The 19,355-nt window shown below is 36.7% G+C and overlaps 1 protein-coding gene across 1 annotated transcript in view; it reads left to right on the top strand.

The window, feature by feature from the left end:
• The window catches only part of PIK3C2G (phosphatidylinositol-4-phosphate 3-kinase catalytic subunit type 2 gamma), a gene marked incomplete at both ends in the record, with an annotated part of 213,796 nt that overhangs the window by 132,768 nt on the left and 61,673 nt on the right, over nucleotides 1–19,355 (top strand). The window contains 2 exons of the mRNA XM_084302863.1: nucleotides 13,706–13,862; nucleotides 18,061–18,170. Coding sequence (XP_084158989.1) covers nucleotides 13,706–13,862; nucleotides 18,061–18,170 — 267 coding nt within the window. The remainder of the gene's footprint in view (nucleotides 1–13,705; nucleotides 13,863–18,060; nucleotides 18,171–19,355) is intronic.

Genomic DNA, 19,355 nt, shown 5'->3' with positions numbered 1-19,355 from the left:
TTCTTTTAGTGTAAAACAAAGTTTGTAAAACAAACATGGCAGTTTTGAGAATCGAACAACATCATTCATGGGCTGCAGTTCTTTCTATCAAATCCAATATGAATCTTCAGAGAAACTTTTGAAGCTGATATGATTCATGTAGTCATGCTCTTTTGTATTCAAGGGTTTAGTTAACTTTTCTAATTCCTGCCCTCGTGTTTAACTGGTATCCAATAAATCTGCTCAGTTTTGAGTCCAAGGTAGAAGTCAGTAGCTTGGCTCCTACTGATTTCAGAGGGAAGAGGAATCAGGAACTTTCTATCTTTTCCAGTTCCATGTACCTTCACAGTGCAGCAAAATATGTTCAGTAGTACTAATAGCCTATCTTTACTTGGGTCTAAGAACTAATCTTTCAGAAGAAGTGTTGGAAGTCTATGTATGATATATCTAACCAAAAGTATAATAACAGAGTTTGGCACAATTCACACAGGGAATTTTCCTATTGAACATGAGACTTTATTATCTTTTATTTGTTTAATGTTTAAGTCACACTAAATGACAGATTTTGTTAGTGGTAATAAAACTTGACTTCCTTCATTCTTTAATCCAGCCACTGAATTTGACCTTACATACCCCTCAAGTAGAGAATTCTTCAGGAATACTTCAAACTGTATGAAGAAAATTCTGTCATTTAACTTCATATAACTGTCCTATTCTTTAACTACTGAGTATTCCAGGGCAATCATCTAAGACCCGCTTTGACTAAAATAAGTGTCATATTATCCACGTAATCATACAGGACTAAGGCATCAAATGGCACTGAAGAAGGTGTCAGTCTAATGGCGGTACTTCACACACTTTCTTTGATTGTCTTTTCTTCCTTTCAGTTCTGACCAGTTCCTTTTGAATATTTCTTCATTGCTGAATTAGGCTGTAAGAGATTTATTTAAATCCTGAGCTAACTGAACTAATTCTAACTTTAGCAGTTTCATCCTCTCCACTACCAGTCACTTCAAGAACTGTTGCCTGTATTTTTTTAGTCACCAAGTCTGAAAACTGATGGCAAGGTATGGAGTAGTCCACCTAAATGGCACACTATATATTCTCATCATGATAACTTTAGTGTCCGTTATTTTTTTTTTAAACACCCAGTCATTGACCTTTCTTTCCCTGATCTGAATCACAGAGACCCTCTTGTCTCTTTGCCAAACTCATTCTGCTTGCTGGTGTGGTTTTCCCAGAAGTTAAATTTGCTAAGTTGATTTCTTCTGCAAAGTTAATTACCAGAAGCAATCTAGCTATTCCACTGGGAAATTCCAGTTTTTTGAAGGAAGTTTCAAAAATATGGGAAAATTATGTTTCCCACACTTTCTTCCTATGTCAGTATTTTCCTATACTAAATAGCATGTAAGAAAGTGTGAGCATGCATGAAAATGTATCTTATTTCAAAAATAACACATCTTGTTTTTAAGGTTAATAGTTAAAATTAAAATTCCTGTCTTACTGGAAGTGTTTATTTGAAGAAATGCATTCTTTTCAGGTATGTCTTTCTAAAATGTCAATGTTGACATACAGTCAAAAAAAAAAAAAAAAAGTATCTACATGTTTTCCATGTTTTTCCTAAAACTAGGAAAAATAAGCAAGAGATAAGTTAGAAAATTGAAAATTTCTTTTTTTTTTTTCTTTTTTTCATTTTTTTCATTTTTTAAAAATATATTATTTAGAGTAATCCTTAAAGGAAGAGTCTAAAATGTGAAAGTTGAAAAATAAATTAACATAACAATCAAACTGTTACTTCGGGCCAGCCTGTATTATCTGCTGAAAAATTTTATTCTAAATGTTTTGGTGTGCCTGTCTAGTAATTCATTTTCTGAAGGTTAAATTTGTTTTTCTGATATGATCAACCTGGAGTTAGTAGGTTATGTGAGGTATAGAGTTCCATGCCATCATCGACTTTCAACACTTCCTCTATGCGTTCTTCTTCCAGAAATATGACTGAAAGCTTAGAAAGATTTAATCTCATGATTTAAAACATTTTAGTAATCCAAATGATCTTAGTAAGATTATACAAGTGTTTAAAGTTAGTCATACATATAAGTCTTTGTGTAAAGACTGAAAGGTGAAATATGTATAAAGACATAAAGGCGAAACAGTGTCACCTCAAAGGTGACAATGCCTAACGGGGCTTGAATTTATGAGGCAAGAAGTCCATCACTTCCAAAGTTAGGTACCCATAATTGTCATGTCTTAAACACCGAAAGCACAAATCAGGTCTGAAATATGTGACCAGCACAATTTGCAGTCTTGAGTTTCAGATACATTTCTGTTATCTATGTCTGCTTTGAACAGTAGGTATTTATTGTTGTTTTGATACTTTCTCTAATTATCAAGATTGGATAGTAGTTTGTGCTTTACTATTGGATATTTATTTTTCAGTAATAGCCTCTTGTGGAGGACATTCAGCTAAAGCTTTTTGTGTAAATTATGTTCACTGTTCACTTTATATCCTTGATTTTATTTGTTAATCTTTTCAAAGTACTCAGATGGTTAAGGGGAACATGTTTTTTCCCCATACAGTGTGCACTGATTTGACCCTGTCCACTTCTGTTCATCCAAGTGTATTGTTCTGCTCAACTGAGTTCCCTGGAACCCAGATCCCATCTGTTGCAGCTCCCAATATCCTTCGTGGCTTTTCATTCTGCTGAAGCAAGGCATTGACTGCTTTCCAGTCTTTAAGAACAGACACTTTCCTGAAGGAGTTATCATATATTCTTGCTAACAATTATTTGGGCTAGAGAACTGATGCCAATGGAATTCCAAGCACTTTGGGAGATTTATTGCAAATGAGTTATTTCAGTGACTTCCTATCATCTTCCTGTTTCAGAGGTTTCTTTCTCCCCTTTCCTCCTCCCTTTTTCTCTCAGCTACCCCACAAAGTTTTATAGATCATAACTCTAGAGGCAGAAGGTTTAACGATAAAATAGGAATAAAAGGGAAAAAAGACTTTATGTTCACTGTCCACTTTGATTATATGGTTTTATTTGTTATCATTTTCAAAGTATAACTCTTTCAGAGACATAGATTTCCTCTTTCCTGCTACCCTCAGAATCATTTTATTATAATAAATCTCTTTTTCCAAAGCATTCTACATACCTATTTATATTCGGGGGAGCTGTTCTCACACACAGTCTGTATACATCAAGCAATTTTAAATTAATCTCTGTTGCTTAGATTTGGTATCTGTTTCAGCTTGTTCTGCATAATAATACCTCTTTGTCCTTCATCCTTAAGCAGAAAGCACAAGCACACTGATATATTTAATTCATGTATATTTCATACCCTGCCCTAAGAAATTTCAACTTCTTCACTGATTTATTCCTTTATTTTGCATGGCAATATACAAACATCCAACATCTACTACTGTATTTTCCAAATAGCCATCTCATTCTGAAAACACCTGTTAGCTGAATAATTAATTGATATGGGATATATCAATTGTTTTAAAGCATCTTTCTTGACTGCAAAAGCCCACTTGTTTTAAAGCATCTTTCATGACTGCAATTTAAAACCTTTTTTTTCACTGCTGAGGGTTGTCCAGAACACAAAAAGCAGTTGTCCAACAATCTTTATTAACAAGAGGAATCACTCCAATTCCCTATGAATGATTCTCAGCTGTTCTGTCTACACAGTAAAAAATTCCTAACAAGTACGAAAAATGTGATAGTCTTAGAAAATTGTATAAGGCATCAGGAAAGCTGTACCAAACAATTTCAAATACAGCTACTGAACATAAAGTATATAAAGTATTTAAATCCACCTTAAAATTGTTATGCAATCTGATTGCTAGTGACTCAGAATACAGGCTACTTCATGTGTGTCTCTCTGGATAAAGGATCTTGACATGAAGCCCCAGAATATAACTGGACACAGTATTGCTGAACACAGTAGTGCTTTTAAACTAGTCAATATGAGATGCAAGGTTGCATGAATGTTCTTAGAACAGAGTACATCCCTGAGGTAGGATTTTTTTGGGGGATTCTTCCAAAACATAAATGCAGCTGACTGTACAACATATCTGAAATTCCGTGATATACGTGAATAAATTGTGGTCAGATTGCAGAATAAGTAGTAAAGACTGGGGAAATAGTATGAAAATAATCAAGAAATGTCTCAAATTAGTTTCTGCTCTCCCATCATGAGTCTATTGCCAGTTGTCTTGTCACAAGGTAAGGTCCCAAATGAGTCCCCATGGCAATACACAATGCAAATACTAGGTGTACACTAGGAACATATCTAACCTTAGCTGTCAATATTTGTGTTAGCTATGCTGTCACTTAGCACAGTAATCCTATGGGAACATACGTAATTGAATTTTCATTTCAGTAACTTCATTTGGCCCACTGTGAAAGAGAATTCAGTCAAATGACATTCCATTGCACTTTGGACAGGCAAAGGGGCACAAATAAATAGGTACTGTGGCTCAGTTTACATGGGGAAACTAGATGTTAACAGAATGATGAATCAGAACCCTTAGCTTAGGCGAGGATTACAGCTTGTTTTCCACCATATCAGTTAAGCATGATTAAATCTCAATGTAAACAATTCAATTACTGACAGACACAGATAAATCATCTAGAATAGGCCAGTGCAATGTGTGAAATATTACTTTTACTACTGGGCAAAATAGTGGGTTTGTCCAATACAGTGATTTAACTGGGAAGCTAACATTAAGATTCTGATGATAAAAATTATTAATAAAAGCAAAGTGAAATTAAGAAGAAGTAATGTAATGAACAAATAAGACCATAATGGTTTAAGAACCATCCTCAGTTACCTAAGGAATCTAGGATATCCTTTCTAGTTTGATGTTTCTGACACTAAAAAATAGATATTAATATAAAAATGAGATGGGTAAAACTGTAATTGGAGGCAAGATTTCAAATTTACATTTAGAAACTTTTTACACAGTAGATATCTCAAACAGCAGTAGAAATGACAGGAAATAGAGTTTAAACCTTGTTGTCGGGTATTGATTTGACTTCTTGTCATTTGGGTAAAGACCATAGGTCAAAAATATTATATGCATGTTTTGAATGTCCAGGCCATATAGTTTACCTGAGCCAAGGATGTTCAATGTGTTTTGGAGCATTTGTATGAAAGTATCAAGGGGATAAGGAGAACACTAAATTCAGGACAGGTCACCTGGGGCTTTGTCCAGTTCAATCTTGAAAACCTCACAGGACAGCTTCTCTGGGTAACCTGTTTTAATATTTATTCTCATACTGAAGGCAGTTTTTTCAACTGTTTGTTTGGTTTGTGTTTGTGTCTATGTTGCTTGTTTGTTCATTGTTTGTTTGTTTCCCCCTTACTGTCAGTCATAACCTCAGCTGTTCAATTTTTGACCTTTCTTATTCTCGCCTGGCTCCATCTTTTTTGTAACCTCCTATAGGCATTAGAAGATTTCTATTTGGTTTCCTGAAAACCTCTTCTTTCCCTAGGTAAATAAGCCTGCCTCCTTCATCCTCTCCTTGTTGGCAAGTGCTTCAGCCCTCCAAACATCTTGGTGGCTCTTTGCTAAATTTACTCCAGTTTAGTGACATCTTTCTTAATTTGGCAAGGTGTGATCTAAAAAGTACTTGGTAAAGGGGGTCTACTGGCTACACCCCCATTAATTCAGACCAGGATGCTATTAGTCTTCATCACTTCCAAAGATTGTACTTGGTCCACCACTACTGGTTCATGCTTAGTGTGCTGCCACCAGGGCCCTGTACCCTTTCCACAGTGCTGCTCTCCAAGAGGGCAGGCCCCAGTCTGGGTGGTTGCAGGGGCTCTTCCATCTACGGACAGGGCTCTGTATTTTTCCTTGCTGAATATTGCGAGATTCCTGTTCATACATTTCTCCAGCCTGAGGCCCTCTGAGTGGCAGCTTTGCCATAATACCTTAGCTTCACCCCTGGTATGATGCCATCTGCAAACATGCTGAGGATGCATTCTCTCTTCTCCTTCAGGTTGTTGATAAACATACAGAACGTGATAGGACCTAGAGTAAACCCCTGTGGTCTGTTTCTGACCTACAGGCAACAAACCATTAATCACAGTGCTTGGCTGCATGTACAGCTACCGCTGTAATGTTAGAGACTTTCACCTCAGGCAGGCTCCTGATGGAGGCTACTGGGGAGATGGTGTTCTTGCTTCAGGAAATGCAAGCTCCTGATGCAGGCTACTGGAAATGTGCGCTGGTGGAGGAAGTAAAGCAGTTTCATGTGGGGGGCAGCAGACTGTGCAGGGTAAGAGATGATGAAAAGGAAAGTTACCAGATCACATCTGAGACGTTGCATGTACCAAAGGAGAGGCAGCATAATCTATACTTATTGAGTTGGGCAGTGGAGATTCCTGGAAAATAAATACAACTGGGTGCCTCTCTGAAGTTTGCTTATACTAGCACATACCTCATGAGAAACTAATGGGATTGATTAGAGGTCTGTGCAGAGTTACAGGGATACAATCTCAGCAAGATCAGAGAGACATGGTGGGATAGCTCACATGATTGGGCAGCCGCAACAGATAGATAGAGGCTCTTTTGGAAGGGCATGCCAGGATGGCAAGGGAAAGCAGCTGTTCATGTGAGAGAATGACATCTGCCAGCTCCCTTGACACCATCAGATGTAGGCCACCCACTACCGTGAAGTGGTGTGGGTCAAGTTCTCAGAAGTAATACCAGACTCAATCCTCAACCACTGCCGACAGTTTGTCTCCTCCCTGAACTCTACCTGTCAGCACAGACACCAGAGGAGCCTCGTCAGTGAAGACAGGCAAAGAAGGCAATGAGCACCTGAGTCTTATCTGTGCTCCTGTGTCAGTAAAGCACCATTCAGCAGCAGGCCCACATTTGCTTTTTCATTCTTTTGTCATTGATATCTCAGTAGAAGTTCTGGTTTCCCTTCATGTCCACTGCCAGTTTTAATTCTAGTTGAGCTTTGGTTTTCCTAACACCATTTCTACATGCCCTGGTAGAGTTTCAGTCCTTCCACCCCTATATATGTCCTTTTTGCCTTGAAGCTTAGTCATGAGTTCTCTGTTTAGCCAAGTGAGTCTCCATCTCTCTGCTACTGGAAATAAAAGCTATCAAAAATACAATTCAATACAATACAAATCCCTCAGGAAGAATACATTATTTTTTTATTGTGGGGGAAGCTATTTAAAATTTGCTAATTCATTTATCTCTTCTATCCCATTCTAAAGCATCATAATTACTTTGGCAATTGAAATTTAGACTGTCATTCTGTTTAGATACGGATGGATATATGTCAGTTTGGGGTGATTTGAGAAATAAGTCTCAGCAAGACATTTTTTACTCTTTTCAGGAGCAGATACATATATTTGGAACAGTTTGCAATATTCCTTCAGTAAAATAAACAGAAACCAGACAAGTTTTCTAAACAAAGCTGAACATAGATTTGCAATACAAGCCAATGATACTGTAAGTGTTACAACCATCATTGAAGTCAATGGGAAAACTGATGTCAAGTCCAGCAAGGGAGGTATTCATATTTTATAAAAAACACAGAACTGCCTTAACAACCATTCATGGAAATTACCAGCCTGCGTTTCAGTGTCAAGATGGAAGAATACACCAAGTAGCATACCATAAAGTTTGTTGTAGGAGTGATGTCTTTTGATATTTTCATTAGTAACTAGTATGATGAGACAGAGAATACGGTTGTTGACTGTTCAGGAGACACTTATTACAAGAGCTTTTGACCATGTTCAAATTTGGACTTAGCAGTGATAGATAGTTTTACAGAAAGGAATATGACAGTTGTACTACAGACAAATTGAATATAAGTTGATGATAGAATGTTGAATTGTAAAGCATGAGATGTGAAGTAATCTTTTTGCTTCATGTAACGCTAGTAAAACTTCTACTGGAATACTTTCAACATTTTACTTTTAGAAAGATGTGGACCTATTACAAGGAGTTCAGACAAAAGTAATTAAAATTATCAGACAATTGGAAAACAAGACATATGAGAAAAGGTTGAAACAAATGTCAACAGAAGATTGAGGAAAGAAATGATAACAGTCTGCAAATACAGTAGAGGCTGCTGTAAAGAAGACAGCATCTTCATGTTCCCTTAGGAAAGTACAAGAATTAATAGGATGAAAGTGCAGCAAGGTTAGATTAGGCATTAAGAAAAAAAATCTGTGAAGGGAGATACTGGAACAGAAATCCGATAGGGAGGATGTAGAAGAGTTCTGTCACTACGTCTTTAAAAACTGGATAAACAAGAATCTCAGAAGTGTGTTTATGGTTGATCTTGCATAAGGAGAAAGATGGAGTATCTCTTGTGGTTGCCCTTCCAGGCATATCTTTTTATGACTCTATGTATGCGTGCTTAAGATAAATTGTACTGTGCAGTTTACTTCTTCATTCTGTAATATATGCAGGGGATACATTTGCTCATGTTTTCTTTTTTCTATGTCTGCAAATATATACATATGTATATGTATATCATTACTGTGATTAGGTATCTTCACTTAGCCTATAGAAATAAGCATTCATATTCATTTAGTGTGTGTGTGTGTGTTCTTCAGTAAGCTTTCAGCTTTTTCCATAGAGCAAAAGATGTCAGCATTCAAACATTCCCTAAAAGCTTTTCCTATTTTATTGGATACATCTAAATTCCACATAATCATGCTGAATGCCATCCATCGCTCTTGACTCAGCCTATGTGGTTTTAAAGTAGTCAGGGAATATACGGGGGTTTATGCTACTGAGCAGATGATTTTTACATTGAAAACATTTCACATTCTATCTCATATGTCCATATGACAATTTTGACTACATCCAAAAAACTAATCTGGTTCTGTCTCATTGTATTATTGCATGTGCCTTAAGCACTAACAACACTATTAAGAAGTTTAGATAGGATCAGAGTAAAGTTCAGTTGCTGTTGTTGATTACCTCATGTGCTTTTGCTACTTATATAAAATATAGTCAGTGTATCTATCTCGAATGTTCTGTGCTGTGAGATTCATAATAGAAAATACGCAAGCTATTGTTTGTCTTAAAAAAACTGGTTAATCAGGTTACATCTACTATTTCATAACAAAACCTGATGATCTTACTGGTCTTCTGTCCTGGTTTCAGTTAGGACAGAGTTAATTTTCCTCCTACTAGCTGGTAAGGTGCTATGTTTTGGATTAGGATGAGAAGAGTGCTGATAACATGCTGATGTTTTAATTGTTGCAGAGCAGTGCTTACACCAAGCCAAGGACTTTTCAGCTTCTTGCTCTGTCCTGCCAGCAGGCAGGCTGGGGGTGCAGCAGGAGCTGGGAGGGGACAGACCCAGGACAGCTGACCCAAACTGGCCAAAGGGTTATTCCATACCATCTGACATCATGCTGAACAATATATAGGGGTGGCTAGCCGAGGTGGGAGGGCCGGACCGCTCGAGCTTAGGCTGGGCATCCGTCAGCAGGTGGTGAGCACTTGAATTGTGCATCACTTGTTTTGTACACATTATTATTATTAGTGCTATTATTATTGTTATTATTGTTATTATTATTTTCCTGTCTTAATAAACTGTCTTTATCACAGGCTTCAGTTTCCCTTTTCTCTCCCCCATCCCAGAGAGGGAGGGGGGAGGGTGAGAGAATGCAACATATTTCTAGCCTATAGTAAAGTCCTAATAAGTGTTCCCATAAACCCAAACTAAGTTTGTTTTTGCATGATGATCTGTTTAGTTGCTTGAGGTTTAATTTCTTTCCTTTCTCTGATGACATATTATCCAAACATTCTTAATCTTCAGAGGAACTGTAAAACACATTCCAATGAAAATCTTATATCTCTAAAAGCAGTAAATAAAGAAAACAACAACAATGACAACAACAACCACCAGAACATAAAACTAATCTTATTTTTCCCTGCATGAGCGCATGATGTGAGCACACTCTTTTGTCACAGCCATAGTAAAGCAAAACTCTTTAATGTCCAGGATTGCAATCAGGCTCTGGAATAAAATGGGGTATTACCTTTTTGACTGATTTCCCATAAAGAAAAAAAAAAAAAAAAAAAGGTTTATTAATCTCATCTAGATCTTTAGTGCCATGGGGGAAAAGAGAGGAGGAAGATAGAGCAAGAGAGAGTGACAAGATAGATTTAATGATTTTGAGGGGATTATACACTGTACATCTACGGTATGGTCCACCTCAAGACACACCAATTGTCTCAATAAGGCTTTTTTTCTAGAAATGGTGGTACTCAAGAAAATAAAAAGGATTTTGGTCTTCTACAGGGATATCATAGTAAAAGTCTTTTCCTTGAAAGTACCTAATCATACTAGTTTTGTTAAACTACACCCAGCTAATTCATTAATTGCATGGGAAAAAAATGTAATAGATACAGATTTTAGGCTATGGCTTATTTTCCTATTGGCTGTAGTACAGAATATGGGTCCTTGCGCATCCCATGGATTTAAAGTATTATAGGTTTTATCTGTGATCTTGAGTATATTTGGGGGTATAAAGTTTTTAATATTTAGATAATTTTAGATAATTATCTTTTAGATAGATAGATAATTATATTTTAGATAATTTCATTTGAAGAAATTATGTAATAGGGTTATGTTCAAATAAGTGATGTCTTTTATATTTATTAACAAGCTTATCTGAAATACTGTCTAAGCTATTGTGCCATAGAGAAGGCTATTGGTTAGAGATGGCTTAAATATAGAAACATAGGCTGTACACCTGGGTGAAGTTCATCTGCACATGTATGTGTGATAAATTAAAAAGCTCATGCAAAACCAGAGCAGTCATTGCTTTTTTTCTTATGCAAGCTAAAACATCCACAATCATTTGCTGATGTAAGTTTTCCCATGCATGATGGATGGTGACTTACACTTGCCTGTATGTAATTTTTCTGGACTAATCTTTAGATTATCACTTTCCATATTTTTATATTCCAGAGGAGTCTGTGAAAACAGCAAAGAACATTTTGCCTACTTACATAGATGTTCAGCCCTGTCAGTTGTTTTTTTCTTTTTTTTTCTTTCAGAATCTTTAACCTACTGTCAACGAGTATCTCTTCCCACTGAAACTTTACTTTTTAATATTATCATGACAAATGACTCTGTTGTTCCTTCTCATGGATCTTGTCTCTTATACTAGGTTGTTTTCATGTTTTTTTATTTCAACTGCAAGTGATCCCTTTCTGAGTGGACAGCTTACTTAGACACAGGCAAGCATGGAGCTTTAGTGTCTGACTCATTGCAGGGGTTACTTGTGGGCAAGGTTCTGATACTACAATACCTTGAGCAAAATCAGGCTTATATAATGAAAAAAAAAAATCTATACCATATTTTGCAAGTTAATAAGGGCAGAGAGCCCTACCGAATTATTATTATTATTATTATTAATAATAATAATAATACTAATAATAATAATGTCTTCAATAATACTGAGAAATTTAAGAACCTTGTAAAACTGCTTAAAATTATCTCACAAGAAAAATTAACCTGTAAGTAATATACATGTAAATACCAACATATCAGTTATGTGTTCAAATGGATCCTTTAGCAACAGCAGTAGGGGAATTGACTAATGTTGCAGTCAATGCATTATGTGGAAGTTGGCCCACAGCCCAACCCAGCAATGTTAAACATAATATTTCTTCCATTAAAGTAATTTCTGATGTAACTATCTGTTTTAAGCAAGTAGCTTAATGTGGGATACTTGGACTAGCTCAGAAAGGGCTTTGTCTTCATGGTGTAATTGTATCTCTTCATGCAGCTGGACATCAGAAATCAAATATGAGCTTTGAACATAGTACACATTATGGTAAATTTAGAGCAGTTATTTTAGCTTGGGATATTTTAGCCCAAATACCCCACTGTGGACAAGAAACTGAGTTCTGTTTTTTAAGTATTCTTAAGGTGCTAGAAAGCTTTCAAATAAGATTTTAGGTTGGATGTCTACCCACAGATAAGTGAAAATGTTGTTTATTTTCTGGGTCAATCTCTTTTTCTTACTGGTTTCAACAAATTGACTTCTGAGACCCTAATTGAATCTAACTAATTAATACTTAACATCTACATTAAATGCCACTGATAGACAAAAGATAAGCTGAAAGATGAATGAATAAGAGATGGATCTGGGAAAATCTTGCTCTCTGAAATCAGTAATAGAATCAATTTTGTAATTCTCTGAGAGCTACAGCACAAAACTACAAAATCACTGTGAAAAAGTCTTACTGTAACATAACTGTCACACTGTTATGTTGCATGATACATCTAACATCTTGCGTGATACAGAAAAATGTGGAAGGAAAGAATAAGAATCAATATTGTGGAGATTTTCGTCATTCCTAATACTACCTAAATGAAATGGAATAATATATTTTTAAAAAAATGAAAAAAAATTATAAAAGTAATAATTTAAAAAAAAAAAAAAAAAGACCTGGGCTGATTTGAGCTGAATGATGCCTGTAGGGGGTCTGTTTTCAAGGAAGTTGTCTTCACTGTAAACAACAAAAATAATATTCCACAAATAAGAAAGGGAAGGTCATTTAACATTTCATGTAACTGAGACTTCCATCTGCAGCCTCGAATCTCATGGCAAGTGGACTTTCTACAGTAATACCAAGCAAACATTTTTGTAGGAAAATGATGAAATTTCCAAGGAAATTCTTCTCTGTCTTGTCTATGAATGAATCAGCAAGCAGAGTAGGTTCTGCCCACATTTGAGGTTTTAGCAAGAAACAGATATTCTCAACTTTGTTTCTGCATTTGTTTCCCAAAAGTATTTGGTTTACTCGAGTTTATTTTGATTTAAGGGTTAACCAACTGTGTGTATTTCCGTGGGATATAGCCCTCTAATCTGTGTACATGCATCTGTATACACAGTTGTGATGAGAAAATCACTGCAGTAGTTTTGTCTGTGGTAAGATGCAGTATATCTATCTTTTCTAAAACTATCAAATGATAGCATTGTTAGCAGAAGCCTGGTTAATTTGTTTTTTACTTCTATAGCATGTCATAGTCACAAACATTGCTACTGATAAGAAAAAAGGCAAGACATGGTTTCAGATTCTGCACCTCATTTACTCCTGAGTGAATACAGGGTAACTATACATAGAACAAGAGAATGTATTTGGGTTTATTCTGTTTTAACTCAAGTTAGAAACATCCCTTCAAAATGGTGTATATTTAATGATCACATCATATGTTATATATTTTTGTTGTTGCTTTTGGATTGTGGGGTTGCATTTTTTTTCTTTAACTCACTTCTTTAACTCAGTTCTCCCTACTTCTGGTAGGGAGTTGATATTTATATCCCATCCTGTTTGAGAACAGCTTTTAAATATTTCAATACTAGGCGTGAACATGTTTCCAGATTCACTTTCGGGCAGAAGTCAAGAAATTAAACAATGAGAATTTAAAAAGAAAAGTAAGGAAAAGACAGAGGAAAGTAAGTAAGCCCCAAACTTGTTTAGTTGTTGTCTTTCTTACTGGGAAGCTCTTGCTGTGAGACCTGTCTCTGCCCCAATTAGTCAGGGATACCAGATAGACCAATAGACCTGTCCACACTGGAGGAAAGGAGAGATTAAATAATGAGGAAGATAATATTGGAAAAACAAATATGAATAATGAGACACAAATATTAACCGTCCTGCATGATTTGCTATTTTAAATGAAATTTCTCATGTAATTGTTCTCTTTTTAAGGGACCGAGCTCCTTTCATCTTCACATCAGAGATGGAGTATTTCATCACAGAAGGTGGAAAAAACCCACAGCGTTTTCAAGAGTTTGTGGAGCTTTGTTGTCGAGCATATAATATAGTCAGGAAACACAGCCAGTTACTCTTGAATCTGCTGGAGATGGTAAGAAACTTGAAGATGAAACCAAAAATCAATTTCCTCTGGTGTTCTCTTCCCTTTTAACACTTCTCTACTGCCTCCTGTAGCACTATGATTTGAAGAGGTATCAAGCTGCACTCCAGAAAATGTTAGTGCTGGCACTTCCTGTGCAAAGAAAATATGCAATTTCATGTACTAATTTCTAAGAAGAGAAAAGCTAAGCTGCCACTTGTTTTTGTTTATTTGTTTTTTACAAAATAGCTGAAAGCTGTAAAATAACCTGGGTGCAAGGTCTACATTCAGGAATTTTCACTCAGTCATTTTTCAAGGTTTTCAAGCAATCATTTGCCAACCTCATTTATGGTTATAGCAAGCCAAAGAAAACTAAATGTTTCACACATTGACTGATGTAAGAGTATGTAGCAGCACTGCAGCTACCAGTGATGCCTTTTTTTTTTTTTTGCACAATTCCACACTCCCTTTTTAGGATGGCAAATAAAGGAGCAAGACCTATATTAAGACTGATTTTAAAATCCTTTTGTATAGAATTTAAAGATCTTTAGGTGTTTTTTATCCCTTAAGTATTCATGCTGATTCACGTGCTGTGGCAGATTCCATAAGTTCTTTATGACTCTACTTGAGTATGAAACCTTAATAATTTTCCCCTCTCACGGGTAGAATGAGAATATTAAATTAACTAATATTTGTTTATATGCTTGGTTAGACTATTAATCCAAAACTTATGTCCAGGGCCCAATGCAAAGCCTAGGTAATGTTAGTGTATGAAAATTCTATATGAAGTTATAACCAGAATTCCTGCTGAAGCTGGAGTACAGCCAAAATGTTACTCCATAAACACAGCTCTATTGTCTCCAGCTTCTGCAATGGTGGAGAGGTGGGGGAGGGGGGAAGAAACAGCAAGAATTTCCTTGTCCTGCCTCTGTCTTGTCCATAAATTCTCATGCAGTGGTACGTTGTGTGATTACCCAATATAGAGCAGGAAGGATTGCATCAAATCTCAACCCTGCTTCTGCCCAAACACATAGTAGCCATAGTGGCTGGAAGTAGTGCAAAATGCCATTCTGGGAAATACTATCTAAGTTAAAGAGTCTCTGGAAAAAAATCAAGAGCACCTGTGCACCCTCATCCATAGCAGTTATCTCTGCATTTCTGGACAGGTTGCCTAAAACTGCATGCTGGAAATATAGCTACATCTCCTGTTCACCCCCTGGTCCTCAGTGCAGTCAGTCCCTTCTTCTGCAACCAGCAGAGATACTGATGTTAGATTACTGTGAGATAATATATAGAGAGTGTTAGGAAAATGTTCCCAGCAGGAACTCTGAAATACCTAGCTATCTCTGCCTGGATACAGCTCAGGTTTGTTTATATTCAGGGCATACTGCCTCTTCTATTGTTTCTGCTGTTCTTTGAGTGCTGAGCTAAAATTCAGGATACAAATATGTTTAAGCATTGGTCAATGAACTGCAGTTCAGTCAATTGTGTTGCATTTCATAATGAAAAACAACTGGCAGTGTACTCACACCTCATTGATGAGCACTTGATATCAAAAGGAAATTATAAAACTAGATGAGTTGTGCATGCCTTGTTTTTGCCAGTGATGTTTGGAAAGGTGAGTCTGGTTCTGTACTTGAAATGGAGTGTTGGTTGGAAGAAGGTATCAAAATGTTTTAGTTCTGAAACTGTTTTAGTTAAGAAAACTAAATAGACCATGAAGTCATAATTTGAATTAATTTCTATGCAAAATATCAGATGTTATCAGGAAAGGACAAGACAAACTAACCACTGCCTATGTGTATCAATGACAGTCTAAGATACCTCTCAATATCTGGAAATCTGCATCATTTAGCTCTCTTTCCCCTGTCCCATTCTGTTTTATAAGACACTATTTGTAAAGCATGGTTAAAAAAATTCAAACTATAAGGCCATTTCCAAAAAGTACAGCTTGACAAGAGCTGTAAACAGTACTCTGGATGGTCAGTGACTGTTAGTGGTTTCTAGCAAAGTGTTTTCATAATTTTTTTTTCCCATAGTATGGGACTTAATGCTTTTTCATAGTGGTGAGCAGCATGTTTCTAGAACTGTTCCAACATTTTCTGGGAGTAAGAAATAATCCATGAAGTTTCCATCACTTTGAAAAGCAGAAACATCTGTGGGAGACCCAACAGTCTGCTGACAGTGTTCAGGTGTATAAATGCCTGTAGTTCATTAGATTTGCTCTTGTTAAAGAGTTGATGTGAGCTATTAAACAGAGGCTGATAGGAGCTCTGAATCCAGGCCCAAGGAGAGCATAAGCAGTTCCACTCAACAAGTAAGATGGCCTGAGATGATTAAGTGTGGTAGGTCAAGACGTGTGGTCAGACAAGAGGGGATAAATCCAGACGCTTAAACTTAACCATCTAGTATTTGAGTTTCCCTAGGCAACCTGTAGTTGTTTTCTGAACAGTTGTTCCATCTCTTGTCCAATTAGCATCTAGAAACACTAGTCACATTTTTAGAAGCCTCCTCCATGAGGGAAAGCAAGATAGATATGGTATATGAAGCAAGAGGGATGAAGCAGTGTAATAACCTTCTAGCAACTCTTGCAGTCAGCAAAACAGTGTGTAGGTACCACCCAGCTGAAGATGTTTTGGGGGCTGGCAAATGACTCCCTTCTGCAGTTCAGGGATCCTAAAGAATCCCATTATGTAGTCACACTATGGATCATTCAGATTATGTTCAGATCTGTCACTGTTCCATTTTCTAATGAAGGGCAAGAAGCTTAATTTGTCTATGCAACAACTCTCTTAATTTTAAAAGGGGACAGGAGTTACCTTTCTTATAAATGTGTTGGAGACGTAAATAGCAGTGTGTATCCCTAAGTGCTGAGCATTGTTATTGTCCCAGCTCTCAACTCACCAAGTTTCATCCAGTCAAGAAAACAAGCTACTTACATTCGCCTCATTGAACTTTCTGTCTTTCTGCTCCTTGCTAGCCAGAACTCTGTGAGACAGCAATCTAAAGGTCCAGTGGTAGTACTGATTTGGCCTTACATGAAGCAAGATTTTCCTCATAATGCCAAAAAGAAAACATACAAAATATTGAAACTTGATGTAAAAATATTGAGGTTTGAAGTAATAAGGAAAATGACACCCTCCCCTCATCCCTTTTCGCTTTCCTCTATTTAACCTTCAACCAAACCATAAAATAAGATCAGTGTTTCTTTTTTTTCTTTGCCATTATCTGCAAAACTCAGTGGGACATTCTATCTGCAGTAGACATAAATGTCAATGAAGAATGCACAGCAGTGACTGCAAAATCACATACGTTTCCTTCTGAGCAATGTGAAGGAGTGATTTTTTTCTCCATTACACACAAAACATCACTCTCAACTTACTGTGATCGTTGAGAAAAATCAGTATGTTTTGAAGTGAATCAAAAAGATTTTTGTTGCGACATTTTACATTGCATGGAGAGAGATGTATGGTCAACTGGACACAGTTGTCTACACTGCTCATTGTACTGTAACTTTGCAAGGGAAATATTTGTCTTATTTGTCTTTTTAGCCTAACATGGCCAACTAACTAGACCAGCTCCATCCCTCATGGAAGAGGAATTACGTATTTCTTTCAGAGAGCAGTTCTGAGTGGCCAAGTCAGGGCTCCTTCTGTAAGTGAACATTTAAAAGGATCTTTTTCCTCCACTGACTGTAAAGGGAATGACTGTATGATCCATTTGCAGGAAGAGTCCAGAGCAGTGCTAGTGGAAGTCGTAGTTACGGATGAGAAGGTGATGTTGCACTAAATAGGATTAGGGCTTGGCTATCATTGTCAGTGTAACAGAAAAGTGGTCACTATTGTTCAGGTGGCTACATTTTCCCAGCATCCTGTTGTCTTCCCATTATCACCATTAGAAGGTGTTGCAGGAAGATTAGCAAGGCATGTATTGAGATTGTGACATTGGAATAGAAAATAAATAGCTCAAATAGACTGGTGATTTTCCAGTTCCTCTTCCTGGTACCTCAGTGTGAAGGTTTACAATGCAGTATGTTCACTTTAGTATTCCAGGCATTGCTCTAGCACCAGAACAACTTTACAGATCAGCAAAACTTTGTGTTTTAGAAAAAGCCCTTTCTGTGTAAATCCTTCCATTTCTCAGTTGGCCCCATTTAATTTAATTTTATTTTTAGTAGTACAAGGAAGTAATGACATTTCTTTACTTTAAGATGCTGCATGCAGGATTGCCTGAGCTGAAGAGTATTCAGGATTTGAAATATGTCTATGATAACCTCCGTCCTCAGGACTCAGACCTCCAGGCTACGAGCTACTTTACAAGGTAAAGACAATATAATCCAGAAAGTTTGTCACCTTCAGGCATAAAGAAAAGCTGTCTTTTTTTTTTTTTTTTTAACACATTTTTTTCCTCTTATGTTAAGGGGTTGTAATGAGTGAAATTACACAAAAGGATAATTCATCCTCATATGCTTACTTTAAAAAATCCACTCCTTATGCATCTTATAATCAACCTTCTCAAGTTTCTCAAAGATACACAGTTGTGCACTTGTGGTACATATGTAGGAAGACAGTTATTCAGTGCCTACTGGTTTTATTCAGTTGGAATGGTAAAACCACTATGGCTTATTTATAGCCAGTTGACCTATGCTTTTAGATCTACTAACTCCATGCAACAGGATTTGGACTGCAGACATTTTGAATGAATGTTTGAATGTTCTTCCAAGTAACAAAATCAACAACAACAACAAAATCTGAATAATGTTTGCAGTGGGTTTTGTAAAATCTTCCCATAAAAAGGTTTGACTTGTTAACCGTCTGAATGAGGACTTAAAATTCCTGCATTATATTCCCTTTTCTGATCTTCTTTCTACCTTTTGCGTTGCTTCAGGCAAGTTACTCTGCCTCTGTTAGCCATAGTTTCTCCATCTGCAAAATGGTAATTATTCTTCTGTTAAGGACTTAATAGATGTATAACAGAACAGAATTGTATATGAGTATAGGTATATGTAATGCTTTATTTGTATGAGGATAATCACGTTCTACTTGTTTGTGATAATAACTGGGGATTATTGGTGAGGAGTTGCAGATGACCTATTAAAAATTGGTCGGAAACCTGCAGTTGTGATCTTTTGGGACAGGCCTCTGTAGTACATATACTTCCAACTGTTAGTTTGATGATGGTCTATATTGAATCAATGGAAACTGAATGGATTTCGAAGCTCACTTTCTCATTCTAGGCACAGTATGAGAAAATCTCTCCCTGTCAGAACCTGTTCTTTGCAACACCATCATTTGCAAAGGACAGTCTGAATTCACAGCATGCTCATCACTGCATACACATGCACAGTAAGCCACACCCTTCTGACTGCTTCTTCTTGTGCATGTGCAGGGCACGTCCAGTTGACAGTCTTTCCAAACTCAAAGCCCTAAAGGACACTTCCATAAGGCCGCATAATTCTCCCACCGCGTGAACTGCCTTTAGGCAAGAGCAATTGTTCCATCACTT

This window comes from Netta rufina (genome assembly GCF_964035555.1).
Source record: "Netta rufina genome assembly, chromosome: 1".
NCBI lineage: Eukaryota > Metazoa > Chordata > Aves > Anseriformes > Anatidae > Netta > Netta rufina.
This window is presented reverse-complemented; position numbering and strand designations above follow the sequence as displayed.